The sequence below is a fragment of the Lithobates pipiens genome, unplaced genomic scaffold (genome assembly GCF_037356315.1).
Source record: "Lithobates pipiens isolate NorthernLeopardFrog02 unplaced genomic scaffold, aLitPip1_a1.2 Scaffold_19, whole genome shotgun sequence".
NCBI classification, from domain to species: Eukaryota; Metazoa; Chordata; class Amphibia; order Anura; family Ranidae; genus Lithobates; species Lithobates pipiens.
The window spans coordinates 506190417-506215466 of NW_027507764.1; the positions used below are offsets into that span (position 1 = coordinate 506190417).

General features: G+C 42.4%; 1 protein-coding gene across 3 annotated transcripts in view; it reads left to right on the forward strand.

The window, feature by feature from the left end:
- Window positions 1-25050, forward strand: part of VPS13B (vacuolar protein sorting 13 homolog B) — a 1337220-nt gene that overhangs the window by 768972 nt on the left and 543198 nt on the right. For all 3 annotated transcript variants that reach the window (XM_077493096.1, XM_077493095.1, XM_077493097.1), the window contains 2 exons: window positions 23490-23661; window positions 23871-23985. In XM_077493096.1, coding sequence (XP_077349222.1) covers window positions 23490-23661; window positions 23871-23985 — 287 coding nt within the window. The remainder of the gene's footprint in view (window positions 1-23489; window positions 23662-23870; window positions 23986-25050) is intronic.

Below are 25050 nucleotides of genomic sequence, written 5' to 3' on the forward strand. Positions count from 1 at the left end.
TTGGAGATTTTTCCATCTTTCCTTGGCTTCGTTATGCACATTAATACACATTTTTACCTGGGGTGCCCAAACTTTCGATCCCCACTGTAGTGGCTGCAATAGTTTTCTTTTTTTAGGCCCCTTTTAGACATACAGACCATTCGTCCGTTTCCATCCATCCGTTGATGGATGAAAAACTAACATAGATGAATTCCTATGGAAACATGGATGATCATCCATTTGCATCTGTTTTCATCCGCTTCCGTTAACATCCATTTTTTTTTTTTTTGCACAGATGAAAGCCCTATTTTTCATCCGTCAAAAAAAAAGGATCGGATGAAAAACGGATGTTAACTGACAAATGGTCAGTTTTTTATCTGTTTTTGCATTGGTAGTGGATGTAAAAAAAAAACTGATGAGCACAGATAAAAAAACTGTTGAATACTTTATCCGTTTTGATGTGACTGAACTGATGAAATGAATGGTCCCTATGTGTGAAAGGGGCTTTTGGCCCCTTCCACACGAGGCGGATCCGCTCAACAGAGTCCACCAACTCAGCAGGAGAGCGCTCCGTTGATCTCCGCTGAGCCACTGGATGCGGGGAGGGGCCTGTCTGAGCACTGCTGATTCCTGTGGAGAGATTGTATCCACCAAGATGGATGGCAAATGTATCGCAATAGGTTTGATTTTAGTGGATCGCATGGCAGACGAGTGTCTCCCCACAGGAGTCGATTAGTCGCCCACTCGGATCCGCCTGAAAAATGGACAGGCGGGTCAGAGCGGGCTTGCTGTGTGACAGGAGCCTTAGGCTTTTTTATACCTGCCAATCTTGCCAGTATGCCTGCTATGTTTCAACTTCCTTTAACAAACACAGCGGTCCAATGGAAGTTGCAGCTAGAGAGTTGTGACAAACCATTTAACAGTGACAGGAGTGCTTATAATGAACAGCTTTTATTAATTTACAATATGCAAAACCTTTATCCCTAAAAGGCAGTTTTGTTATCTGGAGTTTGGCTTTAATTTGCTAAGTCCAAAATCTGCTAGTAAATCGAGCACTACCCTCTCCCCAGATTGACAATGCTGTTGTCCAGAGGTGTCTCAGTTGCTCCTATTCCCGGCAATGCCACTGTCCCAATCAGCGTGACGCAGCACCAATTTCCAAAAGTAGTTCCTGCCCTACTTTTGGTGACATTGGGGGCGATTTCAATAAACATCTGTGCATGAACCTGCACATGTATTTCAAATCGCCCCTGAACTCGCACTGAAATGCGGGTTTAAAATAGTGTGGGTTTAACTGAACCAAACCCTTCAAACCCACATTCAGTGTAAACAAGGTCTAACAGTTGGGGTGGAAAGGGGTGTGGGCTCTCCATGGTGCACACAGCTTGGATGCATCTTAGAGAAGCCAATCGGTTTCTCAATACACTCCACATGCTTCTGTCTTCTGCTGTAGAGTTTAGTGGCCTGCCCGTACCATGCAGTTATACTCTGAAGAGTTGGCACATGTGTATAACTGCACAGCCCAGCAGCTGTTGAAACACTCCAAAGAGGAACACCCTCTGTGTGCTAATCTTAATTTAGAAAAAAATGTTATGGGCAAGAGAGAGAACCAGAGGCACCACATCCCCAATGGTACATAAAAAGAAACAAAAGATTTTAGAGATTTTTAAGATGCCAGTTTTCAACAATACATAAATTGTTTAAATTTTTATTTAGTACTTCCTTAAAATCAAAAACACTTTTTAAAGCATCCAAAATATATTCTGAACAATGTAATTCACAATTTAAATGATGCATATATTGCTTTGAAAGGTTGACACAAGTATGTTGCTTGAAGAAATTATCTCAACATTTTTCACCCTTAATATGGCTTCCTCAGGAGATTATATTACAACATACATGATGCATTGAATAGAATTAGAGTGTGATGATGGGCATCTCACAAATGGTTATATGCAATTATGTAAAAATTAAGACCGCACACGTCAGGAGCAGCCTGGTCCATCCAACTGCAACACCCCACAAAAGCATGTGGCCTGCCCTTTCAGCACCACAGGCCATCTTAGTTTACAGTCTATTGGTTTCATGAGAACCCGTCTAATACATATTTGAAAATTGTTGAGATCTTTTCCTTGTTTATTTGCCAGATTTGTTTAAGTCTAAATATTGGGACTATCCTCAGTGCCCCTCTTGTAGCTTGCTTATACCACTTGGAGGCCTTTGTTGGTTAGTCGCAGTTGCATGGACCAGACTGCTCCTGACATTTGCACTGTTTGAACCTTTACATAATTACATATAACTGTTTGCGAGTTGTCTATCATCACACTCCAATTATTTTTGATGCATCATGTATGTGCTAATATAATCACCTGAAGAAGCCATATTAAAGGCAAAACACGTTGATATTTCTTCACGCAACATGGCACAAACTTTTAATGCAATATATGCATCATTTAAATAGTGAGCTATGTTCAAAAAATCTTAGATGAATTTAAAAGTGTTACTGGATTTAAGGAAACAAAATAAAATTGTTATATTTAACAATTACCTCAAAAATCCCCAAAATATTTTGTTTCTTTGTATCCATAATAATTAGTTACCTTGATGAGAAGGGAAATAATGTATTTGAGGTTGATTAGTTAATCAATTCTATGCCTTTTTTTTGTTGTAGACATGAATGTTCACTTAACATAATCAATACATTTGTATGGTCTCTTAAAACATGATAGCAGGAATATTGTGAGCTGCTTAAAAAAAGCTTAAAATCTTCTGTACGGTTTGTATTTATTTTTTGTAAATTAAATAGCCACTGTGGCTAACATTTACAGCCGAGCGACACAACGTATCATTTACCTTTGACTACCTGGAATTGTTATAATGCTTTGCTTTTATTGCCATTAATGTTTAATGAGTAAACCAGCAGTGTTTATATTAGATTGTAATTGCACATAAGCAAACTAATTCTACATAAATTGTATTTTATTTCATTGGTCTAAAGTAGGTTTTATAGCTGCAGAGAGTATAATATGAGAACATTGATCTGGTGTATTGTTGTAGCTGCTGTCATTAACAGAAGGGCAAGCTGTAGATCTTTCAGTGTGTTGTATACCGCATGATTTATCTCTATTGCCTGCTCAAAGATACACTGCAGCAACTGAAATTAACATCATTCTAAAGGGCTTAGACCTGTAAAGGGTTGTAAATAAAATACAATTACATATACATTATACCTTAGCAGAGGTTTGGCTAGGATAGAGATTTCCAGATGTAATTATTTGTTTTACAGTATGAAGGACCAGCATGCTTGATTATTTAAAGTGAACCTATTACTAAAATTCTGACTTCACATGAATCAATAGAATACAATTCAGCATTGCTAAAGTGCATGAATTTTTTTTAATGTTAAAACATTTTTGCTATTTAAATTTGTGTAAAAATAAAATAAAAGTCAGGGGTTAAATAATGAAGCAAAGCCTGACTTACATTGTTACATAAAAGAGTGGTCCTGAAAAGTCCATAGCTGTACAGATAGCAATAGTGTGTACTTATTCAAAATCAAACTCTAACATCAAGGTGCAATTACAATATACTGTGCATGGTTAGTAGTGTACAGTGTTACAGAGATCATGGGTAAAAGACATTGGACTACCAAGGCATTGATTAAGTGCCTCTTCTGTTGAAAATTACTACAAAGTACCTTTATGGCTGGACTAAACTTATATAAGAAAAAGGGAGGAGCCTCTGAGCGCCTCCAATTTAAACCCACCAAGTTGGTTGGGCTTTTATACACAGGTGGGGAGTGTTCTACCCAGTGACCCCAGATGTTATATTTAGAGGGGCAACCTCTATGTACCAACCATAATTGAAATGTTGGCGGGGGGGGGGGGGGAGGCTACTTGCATCTAGTTGTGGGCTATTACTTTTCTCACATTAAATAGGGTTTTCATGCAAGAATGTTGTCATGTACTTGTCAGCATCTGGGTCAGGAAAGAGCCTGAGCAGGCACTGTTTGTGGTTTAGCATCAATGGAGAACAATGGATTTCATCATTTAGGAAACTTACCACTTGTAGCCAAAAACCCTGGATTATAGTACAGGCCCATAATAGATGGTAAAATGTGTTGGGGCATTGGAGCATAGCAGGCATTGTGTGGCTATGGGTGGGTTTATACTTGGTTATGCAGGTAGGGATCAGGTAGGCCTTATGCAGAATATAAAATGGTCAGATAATTATGTTTGAGAAACTGTGGACATCTGGGATCTGTCAGCCACATATGGTGGCACTGTCCAAAGATCATCTTGTTCTGGAAGGAGGTTTTTGCCCTTCATATCCTCCATTACTGGGATGCCTCAACCTCCAACACGGAGGCTGTTCTTTTCAGCTTAGAACTAGAAAAATTGCCTTGTCAGATAAAAATTTTCACTGCACATGCTCTAATTGCTGTCACACACCTTAACAAAAGCATGGATAAACACCCAAGGTCCATCTCTTTTCTCAGTGATAGACCTTTTAAACACACATGCTTCCTTTGAGAGAATGTTTGCCCAACTGCAGGGCATAACTTCGGTATTTCAGAAAAATTGGGCCTACTGGCTCAAAGACAGCAGAAATACTGTTACTCTCTAATATTGCTCCCATTAATGTCCCACATATAGTTGGCCTAATTTCTTAGATTCATATTACTCATGAACAAGATAGGTTAAGTTAATTGGTACCAGTATTATGCAAACATTTAACTTAAATATATGCAAACTCCAGATTTTTCTCTTTTGTTTTTTACTGCCCCCAACTCCTTCACCTTTCCCCACCCCTGACCTTCCCATCCTACTCTCTACCTACTATCCAATTATGGCCTGAAATCTGTAATGCCTTCCTTATTGGATTCATTGTACCCTTATTGATAAATTTGTGGCATTTTTGGACAATGTTTTTGCTACTCATATTGTACTGTACAAATTAACAATAAAGAACAATATTAAAAAATATAATGGTCAGATAATTTGGAGGAAACCGATTTGCAATCATACAGGATTTACAGTACACTCAGGTCATCAGTTGAGACTGAACCAGCTGATATTTGCAGGATTGCTTCTAATTACTGAAAGATTTTAGCTGGTGTTTTGGCTTTCCATGCCGTTTTGCACCTCCCTTTCTTCATGTGTTCAATACTTTTTCCCTGTGTCCTTCCATTTTGTTACACATAACTTAATTTCTTGAACTCATTTGTTTTGTTTTCTTTGTATGCATGGATTGTTACTGTTGTGGTGAACATTTCATGTCAGTAGCACCTTCAGAAATATATTTACCTAGAAAAATAGTGACATGTTCAATACATATTTTACCCGCTGTGTTAAACCGCTGTATGGTCATGCCCACTGTGCTGCAGCTCGGTTTCAGGGTCTTGGAAATCTTCTTATAGTCTAGGCCATCTTTGCTATAGATTCTTTTTTTCAGATCATCAGAATTCTTTTCCATGAGGTGCCATGTTGAACTTTCAGTGACCAGTGTATGAGCGATAACACCAAATTGAGCACACCTGCTCCCCATTCACACCTGAGACCTTGTAACACTAACAAGTCACATGACCCGGGGGGGGGGGGGGGGGGGGCTAATTGTGCCCAATTTGGACATTTTCGCTCTTGGGTTTACTCACTTTTGTTGCCAGCTGTTTTGATATTGACGACTGTGTGTTGAGTTATTTTGAGGGGACAGCAAATTTACACTGTTATACAAGCTGTACACTCACTACTTTACATTGTAGCAAAGTGTAATTTCTTCAGTCTTGTCACATGAAAATATAGAATAAAATCTTTTGTGAGATACTGTGTGTATGTGTGTGTATATATATATATATATATATATATATATATATATATATATATATATACTATTTTGCTTCAGTGCTCCCTCATTTGAAGCAAGTCAAGTATGCATTCATTAAAATTGTAAAGCTAAATTCCAAGCACAGTGACATCATCACTGTGCTGTACATGGCCTGAGCAGAGCTTTGAGAAGGACCCAGTACATTCTGCCTACAGAAAACTACAGGAGGGGGACAGATGCAAGACCAGCAGTCACTGTGCACAAGAGGAAGAAGCAGAATTGACCAAACTACTGTATATTTACAGGAAGCTTCTGCACAAAGTCAAAGTTCCACAGTGGGTTACTAAACAGATCTCAAAGAAATACACAAAGGACACTAAATATGGCCATAGATGGACCAAAATTCATCCAGTTCAGCAGGGACCAGACACATTTCTGAATGTGTGGCCCTGTCAGATAAAAGCTGCTGCAGCCAATGGTAGAACAGAACGAGAGAAAAACTCTGGATAGCCGCACTCCGAAAGGAATAGATTAAAGTGGTTGTAAACCCTTACAACACACTTTGACCTACAGGTAAGCCTAGATTAAGGCTTACCTGTAGGTCTAAGAAATATCTCCTAAACCTACACGGCTTAGGAGATATTTCCTGAAAGACAGGCACCGCTGTGTACTGCGTATGCGCCGTAGACGGCGCAGTTAACGGCGATATGCCCGCGAGTGGCGGCTCCCGTGCGCATACGCGCGGTAGTGACGTCATTGCGGCTCTGACGAATGACAGCGCCGGAGCAGCGAGACCCACCAAGAAGATGGATGCGCCGGACTACAGGGGACAGCGGTAACATTGCTGGCTCCTGTGACAGGTAAGTTACACATAATGGACTACTATGCGATGCATAGTAGTCCATTATGCTTTACCTTTACAGGGAATCAAAGAGGAAGTAAACCCATTAGGGTTTACTTCCTCTTTAATGTCTTGTGCTTTTTATTGCAAAAATTAAGATCACATCATCAAGTCCACAGAAAAAAGTGATCCAAACTGACGCGTTTCACACTAGAATCAGTGCTTACTCATAGCTAGCCTAGCTATGAGTAAGCACTGATTCTAGTGTGAAACGCGCCAGTTTTTTTTGTATCACTTTTGCTGTGGACTTGATGATGTGATCTTAATTTTTGCAATAAAAAGCACAAGACAATTGATTCCTTTCGGATTGTGGCTATCCAGAGTTTTTCTCTCGTTCTGTTCTACTTGTGCATGTATTATCGGGCACTTGGGGCTCTTATCTGGAAGACAAGCATTTGCCTTGGAGGGCTGGTCTGGAGTGGTGATTTTCTCTCTCTTGCACCCAATGGTAGTTGATTGCGGGGACTGGCAGTACAATGTGGGCAGTTAATGGTGGGGGTTGGCAGTACTGCAAAGGCATTAATGGTGAGGACAGTTGATGTTGTGAGCAGACAGTACAGAAGGGGGCAGTTGAATGGTAGGAGCAGTCAGTATAGTTAATACCGGAGAACAGGCAGAGAGTTGCTCCCACCCCCAGTGTTGCCCAAACACTGACCTTGCCCTTGAGTTTGGGGCCTCCTAGAAGTTGATATTGGATCAGGAGTTCATTCTCTGGGGTTGTTATCCCTCTCCTGTCCTGGTTCAGATGGTTGAAGAGCACTTCCCGAATTGAATCTGTTGTGAATGCAGAGTGGGTCTCCTGAGCCTTGAGGCCTGGGAGAGAAGAGAGGGGAGGAAGCCCCCTGAGCATTGGGGCCTTAGGCTTATGCCGGTGGGAGGAATCTGCTTATCCTGGAATTCATCTTTAACCCCATAGCTGTTGCTGAGGTAACCATGACATATGTTGTATGTAAACAGACAGAGTTTGTTGTTTTGTTTTTTTACACCCTGACTGTTGGCTTTCTAGGAGAAGTGCTTCAGGTGGCTGCTCAATCAATTATACATGTAGAGTAATGTGCAAGCCCCCAGTCTGACGTTCCCCTCCACCTCAGACTAATTTGACCCTCCTGAGTGCCCAAGACTCCATGGTGGGTGTCAGGATGGAGAACAGTGGGACATTACCAAACATTAATTTACTGATCTGTGAAAAATGAACATGGAAGTGCTCAGCTGGGCAGTTTTGTTGTTTTGTTTTTTTACACCCTGACTGTTGGCTTTCTAGGAGAAGTGCTTCAGGTGGCTGCTCAATCAATTATACATGTAGAGTAATGTGCAAGCCCCCAGTCTGACGTTCCCCTCCACCTCAGACTAATTTGACCCTCCTGAGTGCCCAAGACTCCATGGTGGGTGTCAGGATGGAGAACAGTGGGACATTACCAAACATTAATTTACTGATCTGTGAAAAATGAACATGGAAGTGCTCAGCTGGGCAGTTGTTTACTCCCATTGTCTGTCTGCTGTTTTTGTTTTAATTACATTTTTAGAAAGTTTAGGGACCCCTGCTTTAACTGATCGATACTTACCAAATAATGTGCCACTTATTTTTTTCTGCTCTACATGTGTTTGTTTTCCTGTTGGGAGTTTAGAAATTGTCTTATAGTGTTTGGTTCTAATAACTCTCCAACTTCCCGCTAAAAGGCTCAGCTTACATCATATTAATAGATGAAGATATATATCGACATTTCCCCTCTGACCGCAGAAAATGTTAACCAGATACTACATAAATCATTAATATGATTTCTACTGTAAACCTGCAATGCATTAGGATAGGGTTATTTGTATAAAAATGCAGACAATCAGCTCTCATCTTCCTTTGTCTCACAGTTCCCTGAAGCACAGCGTTACAGCATAATGGGTGAGGCATCAATGAGCAGTGATCCCACCCTCCTCTTCCTTCATTGGCATCACTAATACTGAACAGATGAGGGTGTTTCATCTGTAGCTTGAAATAGTCTTAACTGGTCCTCCTATTTTCATTAATATGCCTTATTTCTCTTCAGTAAGCCATTCATGTCTGTAGGAATTGATGGACAAAAAAAAGAGATTATAGTTTTCTCTTTGATTTTCCTAGTACTGGAAGAGTGGGTTTCAGAGTTTAGAAAGCTGGTTTGTTATAAGCTTGTGAGTAAATTCTTCAAAGCCAAACTATTCTACATTATAAGCAAGTCGTCGGTTTCAGTGACACCCAATGTAAGAAAACAACTTTTGCTGTGCGCACCTACTGCTTATACAACCTAGATTAAGGTGCATACCAAGTATCAGTTTTTTTTTCGAAGTGTGTGGGGTGGAGGACCAAAAGTAACTTTATCATTTTAAATTGACTTTCAAGTCAGCCACAAGTAATATAGAATTGAATATATGATGCAATCTGCATTAACACAGCAGGATTTTGTGTTACTGAGTCCCTTCTCTTTCATTACTTACTGGTCACACAGAAGCTGTAACAAAAAAAAATAAAAAAAGATGAAGGTTTAGTCACTAGTATTGCCAAGAAGAAAAAGCGCCTCGAAGTGCAGACAGTTTACAGGTTTATTAGGTGCAATAAAATACAAGGGGTAACTCACATGGAGTGAAGTTTGACAAGCTCCAAGCTCATCAGGAAAGGTAGACAAGATTGTGACCTTATGTGAAAAGCCGAGCAGAGGGGATGAATTTGGACCGACAACACCCCCCCCCCCCCCGTTGACTTCATCCACATGCGTTGCGGTCCAGCTTCATCCCCTCTGCTCTCTCCTGCCTGTCATTTATAGCCTGCTTCTGCTCCTGCCTTAGTGCTTGGACACATATCCTAAACTGACTGGAGACTGAGACTGTCCAGTGTTAACACTTCCCTGTGTGCTAACATTTGAAAAAAAAAAACACTAAGGGTTTAAGACCACTTTAAAGTGGTCTTAAACCCTTACACATACCACTTGTTCCTATAGGTAAGCACAATTTAGGAGATATTTGCCATATGCGCTTGCGCCGATGTTTCCGGCCCATGCGCACTGAAGAAAGGGCACAATCATTCCATTTCTACAGGGCCCATGCCATGACTGTCAGCTTCCACATGACTCCGGCCAGTCACAGTGTCCACGGCTCCAAAAGGAACAGGGGTGAAAATGGACATGGCCACCAGCAGGGACATCACGGGCTTCGTTTGCAGGTAAGGGGCACAAAATGAACTATTATGTGATGCATACTAGCCTGTTATGCTTTTACATTGCAGGGAGCAAAAAAGAAAGTTCCTCTTTAAAGGACCTCTAAACTGTTTATCCAAAAGGAATTTTTGACACAATTTTCATATTATTTTCATTGTACTAGTTTACAAAAAGAGCAAAACACTTTAATAAGGGCTTATCAGTCTCTATATCAATACCTAAATAGGTCATGTACAGTATACACATGATTAGGCATGATATTACTTCTATTGAACTATATGAACTTTAGCTTTGATTGCTTTAGGACTCATGTACCTTCTGCGTATATACCAGCGCCAGTGCCCAGATTTTGTGATTGACAAATCTGTTTTGTATGTACTGTAATATTTTGCAAAGCCCAATATGTACAACTTAAAAAAAGGGCTTATTGCATATTAATATTTTATTTACAGTAGGACATTATACCTTTCCTCTGTCCACCCAGTTCTATCCTACACTCTTAAGTATGCAGGCAACATTAAAAACATTAAAGCACACATTCTGTATGATCATCATGTGCACTTTACACTTGTCTGTGTTCATTTCCACCTCTGCTTAGTTCTTACAAGGCTTCTGTTTTATGTCTCTTCTGCAATTAGAAATATGTAGAAAATTTAGGGAGAGGAACAAAGCAAATAAATATGAGTTTTGCTCCTTCGAGTAAAGTTATGAGGGACTCCCACTCATAACTCTACATTGTTAGCTTAATATCATTGGAAAGTACTTTTTCTTTTTCATGACCGTGTGCTGTGCACATTTTTATTGGTTAAAAATGGTTTTGATTCCAAGTTTAGGGTTTCTTTTTTGTTGTTTGGTTCTTGTTTTGAATAGATCAGTTACATTTATCTTGTGCATGTTTTATATTTTTGGGGGCTTGACACAGTTATTGTATAGTTTTTCTGTCTATAGCCAAGTGGAGGTTTATTTGCCATCACTAACCTGGAACAAGAATGGTGCCAGTGACATCTAGATCTTACTATTCACTATGCAGTGTAGATAGGATCACAATGACAACCCTGGAAATAGTATCTTTTGAAGAAAAAAGTGAGCAGCTGAGAAAATGACCTGGCTGTTCCACCCCCTCCACAGCCCAGCACTCCAATGAGCGAGGAGGGGGGCAGTGCTGGAAGCTGTGACTGACAGTCAGTAGCTCTTTGTTTAAGGAGCTGTCGGAACCGAGCAATCACCGGTGTTTGATCGCTCGGTTCTCAGTGCAGAGGTGCCAGGGAACAGATGCAGCATTGGACCAATGCTGCATCTACCTAGGTAAGTATTAATCAGCAAAAAAGCCCAAAGCCATACTTCTCTTTTAAGCCTGGTACACACAGAGTTATTTTTCATTTAACTAAAAAAAAACGATCCGCTCCAGTTGAAGCCGCTGTACTAACTATGCAAAGTTAGTGCTGCATTTCCACCGCTGAACTGTTGTGTTCTGACAGAACATTCCAATCAGCACTTTCTGCCATTGGCTGAAAACACTGATCAGAAGTCGGTCATCTGCTGTTTTTCCAGCATGCTCGTCTGACAAAAACCAGACAAACTGACATACACAATGGCCAAATGTCAGTGTCACGTACCTAGTAGGCGAGCCCGGAATGCAGGGAGCGGCCCCTCGTAGCCCCTGGCTGAAGAACCCCTGGAGGTGGTAACAGGAGCTCAAAAGTTCAGGGGGCACAAGTGCCTGGCAGGTAGATGCTGGTCCGGATGGGCAGCAGGACACCAACAGCGAGTAGATGGAGCTGAAGACAATAGGCTGGTGTAGGCAGGCACAAGTGGTAGACTGGCTGGCAGACGGACGTCAGCGGATACAGCAGTCACAGGATATCCAACAGGTAGGTAGAAACAGCAGAGTCGGGTACAGGCCGGGTCAGCAGGTAGCGGTCAACGTGGTACAAGAGGGATGAGGCAGAGGCGTAGTCAGACAAGCAGGAGGTCGTAGGCAGGCAGCAACGGATCAGGGTCAAGGTCAAAGCCGGGTAACAGGAACCAAGGTAACAGATACGGGTATAGGATAGCAGGATCTCCGAGCACGCTGTAGACTGGACAGCACGGATGGAAGGGAGCAAGTGCCTTAAGAAGACTGTAGGGCGGCAAACGGTCGCACGACGAGTCAGCGTGCGCGAGTGGACGTGCGCCTGTTCGTGCCCCCACATGCACGCGTGCGTTCGTTCAAGCCGACGCGAGTGCGTCCGATCGCTCTAGCGCGCGTTAATGGAGCACGACGGGTCTTTGACAACAAGCTTCTGTGGGTAAGTCTCTCTTGCGCAAACGAGACGCCAGGACGATCGTGACACTGCCCCCCCCCAAAGGGCAGCCTCCGGATGCCCAACCGAGCCATCTTACTCGGATGGGAGTTCTTAAAGGCACGGATGAGTCTTTTAGCGTGAATATTAGATTCTGGCTCCCAAGAATTCTCCTCCGGGCCGTACCCCTTCCACTTGACCAAAAATTGAGTCTGGTTTCGCCTTCTCCTGCAATCCAGTATGGATTCAATCTCAAATTCAATCTCTCCATTGACCATCACGGGTTCTGGAGGGCCGGTCATCCTGTCAACGAAGGGGTCCGGGACTGCGGGTTTGAGTAGTGACACGTGGAAGACTGGATGGATCCGGAAGGACTCTGGAAGCTTAAGTTCGAAAGCCACGTTATTCAGTTTCCTTTTGATCGGAAAGGGGCCCACAAATTTCGGACCCAACTTCTTAGAGGGGCAGGACAGTCTAAGGTTCAAGGTAGACAACCAGACCTGATCCCCAATCTTGAGATCCAGCTCCCCCCTCCTTTTCCTGTCAAAAACTTCTTTGTTGTGCTCTTGGGACTTGGTCAGGGTCTCTTGTAGAAGTTTGTTGTTTGATTCAAGGAAGTTAAGACGGTCCTGTACTGCTGGTACCGAACATTCAGGGAAGGTGCCAGGCAAGAACACTGGGTGTAAGCCGAAGTTCGCGTAGAAGGGGGACTGTTTGGTGGCAGAGTGGACCGTGTTGTTGTAGGCGAATTCGGCCATAGGCAGGAGAGAGACCCAGTCATCTTGGGAGAAGGAGGAGAAACAACGGAGGTACTGCTCCAGAGTCTGGTTCGTCCTCTCAGTCTGGCCGTTGGTCTGTGGATGGTAGGCTGAGGACAGACAAAGATCGATCTTTAAGGCTCCGCAGAGCGCTCTCCAAAATCTCGAGGTGAACTGTACCCCCCTATCGGATGTGATGTTAACGGGAATGCCGTGGAGTCTTACGATTTCTTTGATAAAGGTGTTGGCTGTCTCTGTAGCTGAGGGAGTGCCCTTCATGGGCAGGAAGTGAGCCATTTTGGTAAGTCTATCGACTATAACGAAAATCGTAGAATAGTTCTCTGAAGGGGGAAGTTCAACGATGAAATCCATGGAGATCATCCTCCATGGTCTATCAGGAACAGGCAGCGGTTTTAGCAGACCCCAGGCTCTTGACTTGCTGCCTTTGCTCTGGGTGCAGATGACACAGGTTTCCACGTACTTCTTGCAGTTGTCCTTCATGCGAGGCCACCAGAATGTGCGTTGGAGTAGTTCCAGAGTCTTGAATACCCCAAAGTGGCCGGCCAGTGGGTGATCATGACAGGCGGCCAGAACTGGGGTCCGAACTTCTTGGGGAACAAAGATCTGGTTCTCATGCCACAGAAGGTCATTGCTGGAGGACAACGGGATACCGGGTGGAGGCGTTAGGCCTATGGAAGCCTGCTTAATTTGGGATACCACATCCCCCTGGAGCAGAAGGAAGTTCCCCGTAGAGAGGATAGTATCTGTGGAAGGCGAGCTCTCCGATTGGTTGTACATGCGGGAGAGAGCATCTGGTTTGGTATTCTTGGATCCGGGACGGTAGGTGATGTGAAATGAAAATCTGGAGAAGAAGAGTGCCCACCTGGCTTGACGGGGCCTCAATCTCTTTGCGGTTTTAAGGTACTCCAAATTTTTGTGGTCCGTATAGACCAGGATCGGGTGGGTGGCTCCCTCCAGCAGCTAGCGCCACTCTTCGAGTGCGGATTTTATTGCCAGTAACTCACGATCCCCGACGTCGTAGTTTCTCTCTGCCTCCGACAACTTGCGGGAAAAAAAAGCAACTGGGTGGAGTAAGGACTTGGCCCCCTGCCTCTGGGAGAGTATCGCTCCTACTGCAATCTCCGAAGCGTCGACCTCGAGGATGTATGGTAGAGCGGGATTGGGATGTTTCAGGACAGAAGCGGATATAAACAAATCTTTTAAGGTTTTGAAGGCCTCTTGTGCTTCGGGGGTCCAATGAAACTTCTGAGACTGCTTCGTTAGTCCGGTGATGGGAGCGATAATTGCAGAGAAACCCTTAATGAACTTGCGGTAGAAGTTCGCGAATCCCACAAATCGCTGAACTCCTTTTTTATCGGAAGGGGCAGGCCAGTCCTGAATTGCGGAGATCTTCTGGGGATCCATCTCAATTCCCCTCACCGAGATAATCAGGCCGAGGAACTGGATGCTCGGTTGTTCGAAAACACATTTCTCGGGCTTAGCGTATAGACCGTGAAGACGGAGACGGGTCAGGACCTTCTTAACGTGTACCCGGTGATCTGCTAGAGAGGGGGAGAAAATCAAAATGTCATCAAGGTAGACAATTACAAACAGGTCAAGGTAATCTCTAAAAATGTCATTGACAAAATGCTGGAACGTGGCAGGAGCGTTACACAGCCCGAACGGCATCACCAGGTATTCAAAGTGCCCGAAGCGGGTACGAAAGGCAGTCTTCCACTCGTCACCTTTCCTAATACGGACGAGGTTGTAAGCCCCCCGAAGATCCAGCTTAGAGAATATTTTAGCGGAACCTAGTCTCTGAAAAAGTTCGGGAACCAATGGCAGAGGGTAACGGTTCTTGATGGTGATTTTGTTCAACGCCCGATAGTCCACGCATGGGCGTAGAGAGTGGTCTTTCTTTTCCACAAAGAAAATCCCCGCACCAGCCGGGGAAGTAGAGGGTCGGATAAATCCCTTTTCAAGATTTTCGTCCAAGTAGGATTTCAGAGTACTGAGTTCAGATTCAGACAGAGGAAAAATTCTTCCAAAGGGAATCTCTGCCCCCGGGAGTAGTTCGATAGGGCAGTCGTAGGGCCTATGAGGTGGTAGGGTTTCAGCCCCTTTTTTACTGAACACGTCTAGGAAGTCGTGGTATTCTCTAGGCACAGCTTGTCGGGTGTCATCATCTGCTTCAAAACAGAGGAGGGCCGGAGAGTCCCCGTTAATTGCTGGGTAACAATGCTGGAGGCAGTAGTCCGAAGGGAATTCAATTTTTCCGGTGGCCCAATTGATACGTGGATTATGTGCCTTCAACCAAGGCATGCCTAGAATGATGGGGAACAGAGGAGATTTGATGACGTCTAGGCACAGGAATTCTTGGTGAGTCCCGGTGATGACAGCAGAGAGGGGACTAGTCTCCTGAGTCACCGGTCCTGATTCTAGAGCGGACCCATCGGCCAGGTATACCGAGAGTCCCTTCTCTCTCGGTCTAAGGGGAATCTTGTTCTTCAGGGCAAAGGACACGTCCATAAAACCACTGCATGCCCCCGAATCAATAACTGCGTGGGTTGAAATAGTCCTTCCTGGGAGCTGCAAAAGAACAGGAACAGCCAGGTGAGAGGAGTTTTCAGACAGCACTGACGAAGGAACAGGTGGGACAAGAAGGCACTTGCGTATCTTGGCTGGGCAGGAGCGAACAAAGTGCCCTGATTCTCCACAGTACATACAGAGGTTGTTGACCCGGCGTCGTTGGCGTTCCTCTGGGGTCAGTGATGGACGGAGTAGCCCTAACTGCATCGGTTCCGGGGGATCCAGCGTGGCTGTGGCAGGAACTGAAGGAGCTGGGTGGGCGGAGCTAGGCACCCGTGGCAACATCCAGACAGGGCGTGCAACTGTAGAAGAACGTTCTTGGCGGCGTTCCCTCAAGCGCCTATCAATTTGAACGGAAATGTCTATCAGGGCCTCCAGGGTTTCGGGAATGCCAACACGTGCCAACTCATCCTTCAAAGGCTCGGACAGGCCCATGCGGAACTGATATCGCAGGGCTGCGTTATTCCAGTCCGTGTCAGCGTTCCAACGACGGAACTCCGACACGTAGTCCTCCACAGGCCTGCGACCTTGCTGCAGAACGTGTAGGGCTGCTTCTGCGGTTGCAGCGAGTTGGGGGTCCTCATAGAGTCTAGACATTGCCATAAAAAAGGTGTCTAAGGTGTCTAAGGATGGGTCCTTGCGCTCCAGTAGGCGATGTGCCCAGGCTTGAGGTTCGTTCGTTAGGAGGGAGATAACGAACCCCACCTTGGTCGCCTCGAGGGAGAAGGTCCTCGGTTGCAGGGCGAAGTAGAGCTCACAAGAGTTACGGAAGGCTCTAAACTTGTTCCGGTCACCCGTGAACCGCTCTGGGGTTGGTACTCTGGGTTCAGGTGGCATCATCACCACTGAAGGCGGGGCGTGGCCCCCTGGAGCAACGGGCGGAGAAGCAGATAGCGCTTGGACTTGCTCTTCCAGTCTGCCGTAGCCTTCCTGTAGACTCTTTACTGCCTGGGTAAGACCGGCCAAATGGCGGCAAAGCTCGTCCATGGGGGAGGCTCCCTGCGCAGGCTCGGACATGGCTGTCCAGTACTGTCACGTACCTAGTAGGCGAGCCCGGAATGCAGGGAGCGGCCCCTCGTAGCCCCTGGCTGAAGAACCCCTGGAGGTGGTAACAGGAGCTCAAAAGTTCAGGGGGCACAAGTGCCTGGCAGGTAGATGCTGGTCCGGATGGGCAGCAGGACACCAACAGCGAGTAGATGGAGCTGAAGACAATAGGCTGGTGTAGGCAGGCACAAGTGGTAGACTGGCTGGCAGACGGACGTCAGCGGATACAGCAGTCACAGGATATCCAACAGGTAGGTAGAAACAGCAGAGTCGGGTACAGGCCGGGTCAGCAGGTAGCGGTCAACGTGGTACAAGAGGGATGAGGCAGAGGCGTAGTCAGACAAGCAGGAGGTCGTAGGCAGGCAGCAACGGATCAGGGTCAAGGTCAAAGCCGGGTAACAGGAACCAAGGTAACAGATACGGGTATAGGATAGCAGGATCTCCGAGCACGCTGTAGACTGGACAGCACGGATGGAAGGGAGCAAGTGCCTTAAGAAGACTGTAGGGCGCCAAACGGTCGCACGACGAGTCAGCGTGCGCGAGTGGACGTGCGCCCGTTCGTGCCCCCACATGCACGCGTGCGTTCGTTCAAGCCGACGCAAGTGCGTCCGATCGCTCTAGCGCGCGTTAACGGAGCACGACGGGTCTTTGACAACAAGCTTCTGTGGGTAAGTCTCTCGTGCGCAAACGAGACGCCAGGACGATCGTGACAGTCAGCCTTTTTTTTTTTTTTAACCTGCCAATGCCTCCAGTCATTTGGCCCCTGTGTACTGTGTTTTAGGAAACTTAGATTGTAAGCTCCTGGAGGGCAGGGACTGATGTGCATATACATTATTTATGTGTAAAGAACTACGTAAATTGACAGTGCTATATAAGAACCTATAATAAATAAATAAAAATACCTAGGCCCTTCAAAGATCCTGCTGTGTGTTGTGAACAGCTTTTATATGAGGGTTGCTTGGATATGACAGTGTTCATCACTAAGGTATACAGCTGTGCTCATATGTTTACATACCCTGCCAGAATTAGTTTTTTTGGCCATTTTGCAGAGAATATGAATGATAAACAAAAGTTTACATACCTCATTTATAATGTGTATTACCCCCTTTAACTTCAAATAACAGCTTGAAGTATTTTGTGTTATTTGTGGATGAGGCTCTTTATATTCTCAGATGATAAAGCTGTCCATTCCTCTTGGCAAAAAGTCTCCAGTTCCTGTAAATTCTTGGGCATTTTCTTGTTGCATGAACTGCGGGTTTGAGATCTCCCCAGAGTGGCTCAATGATATTGAGGTCAGGAGACTGAGATGGCCACTCCAGAACCTTCACTTTATTCTGCTGTAGCCAATAACAGGTCGACTTGGCCTTGTGTTTTGGATCATTGTCATGTTGGAATGTCCAAGTATGTCCCGTGTGCAGCTTCCTGGCTGATTAATGCAAATGTTCCTCCAGTATTCATCTTGCCATCAATTTTGACCAAATTTCCTGTGCCTTTTGTAGCTCACACATCCCCAAAACATCAGCGATCCACCTCTGTGTTTTACAGTAGGAATGGTGTTCCTTTTCATCATAGGCCTTGTTGACTGTAGTGTTTATGGTTGTGGCCAAAAAGCTAAATTTTGGTCTTATCACTCCACATTACTTTGTGCCAGAAGGTTTGGGGCTTGTCTCTCTGCTGTTTGGTGTATTGTAAGCAGGATACTTAGTGCCATTTGCCTAGTAATGGCTTTCTTCTAGCGACTTGACCATGCAGCCTATCTTTCTTCAAGTGCCTCCTTATTGTGCATCTTGAAACAGCTGTATGTTTTCAGAGAGTCCTGTATTTCACCTGCGGTTATTTGTGGGTTTTTCTTTGCATCCTGAACAATTTTTCTTGCAGTTGTGGCTGAAATTTTATTTGGTCTACCTGACTGTGGTTTGGTTTCAACAGAACCCCTAATTTTCCACTTCTTGATTAGAGTTTGAACACTGCTGATTGACATTCTCAATTCCTTGGATATCTTTTTATATCCCTTTCCTGTTTTATACAGTTCAACTACCTTTCCCCCTCAGATCCTTTGACAATTATTTTGCTTTCCCCTTGACTCAGAATCCAGAAATGTCAGTGCAGCACTGAATGAAAGATGCAAGGGTCTGTCGGAAGTCCAAAAAACCCATTGACCTTTTACACACACACCAATTACAAGCAAACAGATCACAGGTGAGGATGTTTACCTTTAATATACATTCAAAACCCTTTGTGTCAACTTGTGTGCATGTTATCAGGCCAAAATCTCCAAGGTATGTAAAATTTTGATCAGGATCATTTGGTTAGTTTCTGTTTAATTATATGATTTAAAAAGAGTAAATACAGTTGATTGATAATAAATGGATTCAGCCAAACACTAACCATGAGTGAAAGAAATGTTTTTGTGTTATTCATATTCTCTGAAAAATGGCCAAGAAATCATAAATTCTGCCAGGGTATGTAATCTTATGAGCACAACTGTATGTGGAGTTAAGGTTATGGAGATACTGAGAATGTCATCATTCAGCCCTGAAAACTGAGAAAGTTTTGAGGTGTGAATGAATTACTGAGGTTATAGCACCAGAAAGGAGATGAGTATTGAAACCTTGAGACTGGAGTTGTTTTTGTTTCTTCTTAACTACTAAGGGCAACATTATTTTTTAATGAAAAGTTTGCCCAGTGTTGGGCTTAATTATTCTTGGCTGATGTTATTACGATTGTCTTGATTTTTCATTAACTCGGGTGATTCCGAAGGACATTCTATGCTGCACCTAATTTAAATGTTTGTGTGGCTAGTAAGCCTTGGGACCCATCCATAATTATCCACCCCTTGTGCAATTCCCACCGTGTCTCTGTGAGTTACTTTTAAAGCATTGAACATTGTCAAACAAAAATAAGTTTCCTCAGGCCGTATTTATGAATTTTTGAACTTTGTATGTTTTGCGTACAAGTCGTCCTCTATTCTGAGGGCTGCAAGGCCGACTGATTATTTTTCAAAGTCTACTTTAAAGTGGAGTGAACTTCTAAATGAATTTTTTTCCTCTCTCGCTCTTAAAGGGAGGGGGGGGGGGGGGGGGGGGCAGGGAACCCATCTGAGCACTTGTTTACATTGAACTGGAAAAGGAGGCATTTGCTTACAATATCCATAGATGATTTATATTTTGAGCTGTGAGTAATTCTTTTCACGCTGACAAGTTTATGGTATGCATTGAACTCCTGTGTGTGCTTATGGGCAGAGGGCAGGCTGAACACCACAGCTTCCTGCATTCATTTCAATCTGGGTGGCTGCAGGGGTACGCAGAAGGAGGGGAGAGGCTTAGGTTATTTCTTTCAGATGAAAGTTTGAAAAGTGTTAATCTTTTTTTTTTTTTTTTTTTTTTTTTTTTAACTAGATTCAGATTAAGGCTGGAGAGCAAAGGTAATGCAGGCTTGAACACACCACTTGTTACTGTTTACCTAGGCCTAAACAGTGGTCGAAGTGTTTAGTCCTGGGGGACACTTTGTGATTGAACAAGAATGTTCAGTTATTTTGATAAGGCCTAGCACCAGTGTGGCCAGAAAGCTGCGATCATCTTGAGGCCTTGAGGCGGGCCAAGGATGAAGACCTTATGTGTTTTGTTCTTCCTGATGCTCAAAGATAAATTTCTGCTAAGAAAATAAACTTTGTATTTGGACCAATTTGCAAAGCATCGGTGAAAGAATTAAATTGTTTGTTAGGACTTGGCGTGAGGAGGTGTGGGAAAGTTCTATAGAAAGATGAGGGAGCTTGTGTGCGATATGGGGATCGCTCTCTGTTTATCTGGATCCAGTGCAATAAGAAAAAGTGTAAACCAGATAAAAGAATTGTGTGCTCATTTGTCACTGAATAGTAATGAGCTTAGATATCATTTGGAGAAACTTCCCCCAGCAGCATATCAAGCACAGAATGGTGAAATGATGGAAATTAGGGGTGCAGATCACTCTCAAGTATCAGAAGCCCTCAGCAGGAATGGCAGGGATCTTATGATGTGTTCTACTTGATATACAAATTGTAGTTTGTTCACCAAAAAATAATAATTGTTCCTTTGATAATTGTAAAAACCATATCAACAGTTGCATGCACATTTGCAACTGATGTACATACCATTGCTGCACAAAGCATGACAGGTGCTTTGTGAAATATGTTAAATTTTCTTTATTTTCTTTTACACTGCTTGGGCTGGATTTTACATCTGTCTATTAGAGTTTAGTGTTAAAGTAGTTCCAGAAGCTCTATATATTAGTGTAGTAATAATTCCTAATGTAGTTTGTTGTTGCAAACCATGTTTGACCTGTTCTACTTTCCTACACAGAGTTAATTTTTTTTCTCCCTTTCTTTTCACTCCTTTCCTCCTTCATGTTTTTGTCCTTCAGAGTGAACTTTTCCAAGTGGCATCTTTTAAGTGTGTTTATTTCAGCATTTAACATTGTAATTGCTGTAAAAGTATACAGCTCTTACCAGTGTTATGCAAGCTTTCATAAGACCACCCATGCTGGAATGTGCTTATTACAGCATTTCACGTGGCTAAATTTGATGGAGAGGTCTACAAGTCACTTGACGGCACAACCTGGCTAATCAGGCCAAATGACTTGAGTAAATACATCGCACTATTTTTTATTCCTGGAGTGTCTGCATAGTGTACACAATTTACAACCAGATAATGAAGCTGAATGACACTGGCAAATACTGTATTATTTTCTTAGTAAGCCAGGTGCCTGGATCATTTTCAAAATCCTCATTTATCTTTCACAGTTTCATAAACTGTTGACTGTATGTGGTTACTTTATTGTGTAAGGCATATATAATAGCTGTACAGCGTGCACTATATTTATAGATAGATAGAGATAAGCTATGGCCTTATTTTTCTAGCAACAAAAAAGCCAGTTGGATTCTTTCTTTTCCAAGAATGCTCTGTAAACATTTGCAGTTTTAATGTAATTAAATTGTTGCTTTGGGCAACGAGCAAAAGCATAGTTATGCAGTATGTGATCCAGAGTCCTATGACATTTGTTTTTATATAATTAATCACAGCACAGAGTCTATGTAGCTAATAATCTTTCTTGCAGAACAGGGATCATTGATGTAATGCTCACCATGGGTGCTATCTATAAAAAATGTGTATAATCTAAGTTTGCATGGGTTTGCAATATAAAATGTATTAGTAAAGTCCTACAGCGGAAGAGGACCCCGGACTGTGTGTGCTATTTGTCCACATTCTAGCAAATCATGTACAACTATGAACAGAAAATGTAGTCATGGACTTATGCGGACATATAGAATAGAAACTGAGTGCCATAAAAACAACTTTATTATGTACCATTAAAAATCTATTACACAACATTAAAAATGACTCTCCACATAGGTGCTCACAACATGCAAACATTAGGATTATAGTTTGCGTGGACATATGTGGTGCAATCAGTACACTTGAAACCACTCCCAATCTTTAATAGGCTAATATCAGCCAGTAGGATAGACTGTTATTCATAGCATGTGTATGTTGCCCATAGTGATTCAAATGCATAAGCCAAAGTGAAGCCACTGCCTCTGTGGTCTTGTACACATAGGGGTTATTTATGAAAGTAAAATCCACTTTTCACTGCAAGTGCACTTGGAAGTAAAGTTGCTGTAGATCCGTGGGGGCCATGCAAGGAAAATATAAAATAGCATTTTAGCTTGCACATGATTTGATGATAAACTCAGCAGAGCTTCCCCTCATTTCAGATCTACCCCTCAGATTTACAGCGATTGCACTTCCAAGTGCTCTTGTAGTGCAAAGTGGATTTGCCTTTCGTAAGTAACCCCCATAATCTTCAAATAAAATGACCGACTTTCCAATGGGGAACCATCCAAACCTAATGGCTCTTGATGGGCATCTTAGAAAAAAACTGAGTTCACGTGAATCCAGCCTGTCCACGACTACGTATTCTGTTCATAGTTGTACATATTTTAGTATAGTATATGACCACTGCTTAAATTGGCCCTTTGGAAATGTATGTGTTTGTATTTTTTTGTGACATTAGATGGTAAGTTTTAGAGACACACTGGGATGTAGGAAAAATTAGCAGACTGAAAAAAAAAAATGATATACAGTATATTTGTAAGGAGCACAGTTTGAATATATTTTGTTTGTGTGTGTGTGTGTGTGTGTGTGTGTATGTATATATATATATATATATCTAGCTAGAAAAAGGAGAGGAGATTGCTGCACATACAAATGTATTGAAAATGTAAAAGGATTACATCAAAATTGAATGGTATGCACATGGTGACATTTCGGGCTACTGTAGATAACGCCCTTCTTCAAATCCACATACCTACAAATGACCACATACATGTACCAATATATAGCTCATTATCATCATCACTTGATTGAATAATTAAATCATTAGACAAGCTGGAATCAATTAGTAATGAAGTATACAACATTCCTTATCGTTATATATCAATTGATTCAGAAAAGGAACGACTCTAAACTACAGGTGTTTTGAATCCCTCACATTGCAAAGATGTAATCGATCAAACAGTACATCTAAAGAACAAATAAAATATAATAATATATTCATGTCTATATAGACCATTAATAAAACAATAAATATGTGAATAAATTAATACATAAACGATTAATACAGAAAAAAGCCGCATGCAGCATTTACTGTAATAGATTTTCTCTTATCCAATCAATGTATTTAATTCATTATTTTTTTGTATTGGCTTTTTTCTATATTAGTCTTTTATGTATTAATTTATTCACATATTCAGATTGCTTGCACATTATTGCTAAGACCTTTGTGCACCTCACCCTTTGAATTTATATATACACATATATATTAAATTTTTTAAACTAAAAATGTAGGGGGGGAAAAAAAAAACAGTTGACTTTAAGGTTATGTTTACTTCTCAATACAGGGAGATTCTATGCAGGCAGCAGAGGACTCGCCTTTTTCAGATTCGGTTACCTTGGAGCAAACAACAAGTAATATCGGAGTGTCCAGCGGTCGGGTCAGTCTCTGGATGCAGTGGATGTTACCCAAAGTTACAATAAAACTCTTTGCTGCAGACCCTACAAACAAAGGAACAAGTATGGATTTGTTTTGCTGCTAACTTATTGTTATAGTAATAGTCATAAATTAACTTCTTATGACTGATTTGTTTTAGGCAGCTGTGTGTTAATAAATAAATGTGTGTGTATATATATATATATATATATATATATATATATATATATATATATATATATATATATATATATATTTATATATACAATTTTTTTTAAACTTTGTTTTTCAGAGATCTGTGTAGTCAGTGAACTGGAGGACCTCAATGCTTCTGTTGATGTCCAAGATGTCTATACTAAAGTCAAATGCAAGATTGAAAGCTTCAACATTGATCATTATAGGAGCAGGTAAAGACAGTTGCATAGTCTATTAACTACACCATGGCCTACATGATGGTAGCTGTGGCTAGTTCACAATCCATTGATTATACATTGTATGCAAAATGGTGTCCCTTTTTCCCATCTCAAAAGACTGGAAGGTATAAGGTCTCTGCATCATTGGTTGGACTTGACACAGTAAGTAATGAGCAGACACCAACTGGGTTTTTCTGTGTCCAGGATCCTTGCAAGGAAATCTCCCTTTATTCCACCTAGCCTGGATTTGACTTTATCTTTAATATGGGATCATTGTTACCATCATAGTGCCTATGGGTTTCTTGGATATTTATATGGGGAATCCTCTAGGGAGCATAGAGATCAGCATTTGAGTACGCTCCACCCTCTACAATAGAAATGTTAAACTGATTTTTTGGGTTTAAAATGCATTTCTTTCTTGGTAGCAATCAACCAGTATTGGAATTTAAACAAAACAAAGCCCTAATGTTACTGTGACCAGTAATGTATTTACACCCCTGTATCTGCCTGTGTGCAGTATCAGACATGATTAGTCTAATGAAAGGAAGCAACAATTGTGATTTAACACAAACCTCCAGAGATGCATATACAAACTTTAATTTTACTCCCTCACCACCTCACTCAGCCATCAGGAGTGAAGGGAAATCCCTATGTAAATCATACATCACTGAATCTGTAGCTTACACAGGGTTCACTTTAAATGAATCACATGCTACTCCATACCTGGAAGTACTACTAGATAATTTCATTTGGGTCCTGCTGATGAATGGAGCAGTGGGAAAGGAAAGGTAGTTGTATGCTAGGGGTGAATTAATGGAACACTTTTGCTTTACTCACAATGGGCAAAGCCAAGGTTTAAAGTGGGAATGAGAACACTGTGAACAATTCAGCCTGTTGTTTTTTTTTACTGAATATTGACTTCAGTCTACTATGGCTCAGACACTAGTCGGAAATAATTTAGAGAGGGTATAGGACGTAGAGAGAACACAGGGATGACCTCATCAATAGGCAATGCAGTTGCTGGAGCTGGCAGGCTGACAAAGGATGCTAAAGATTCTG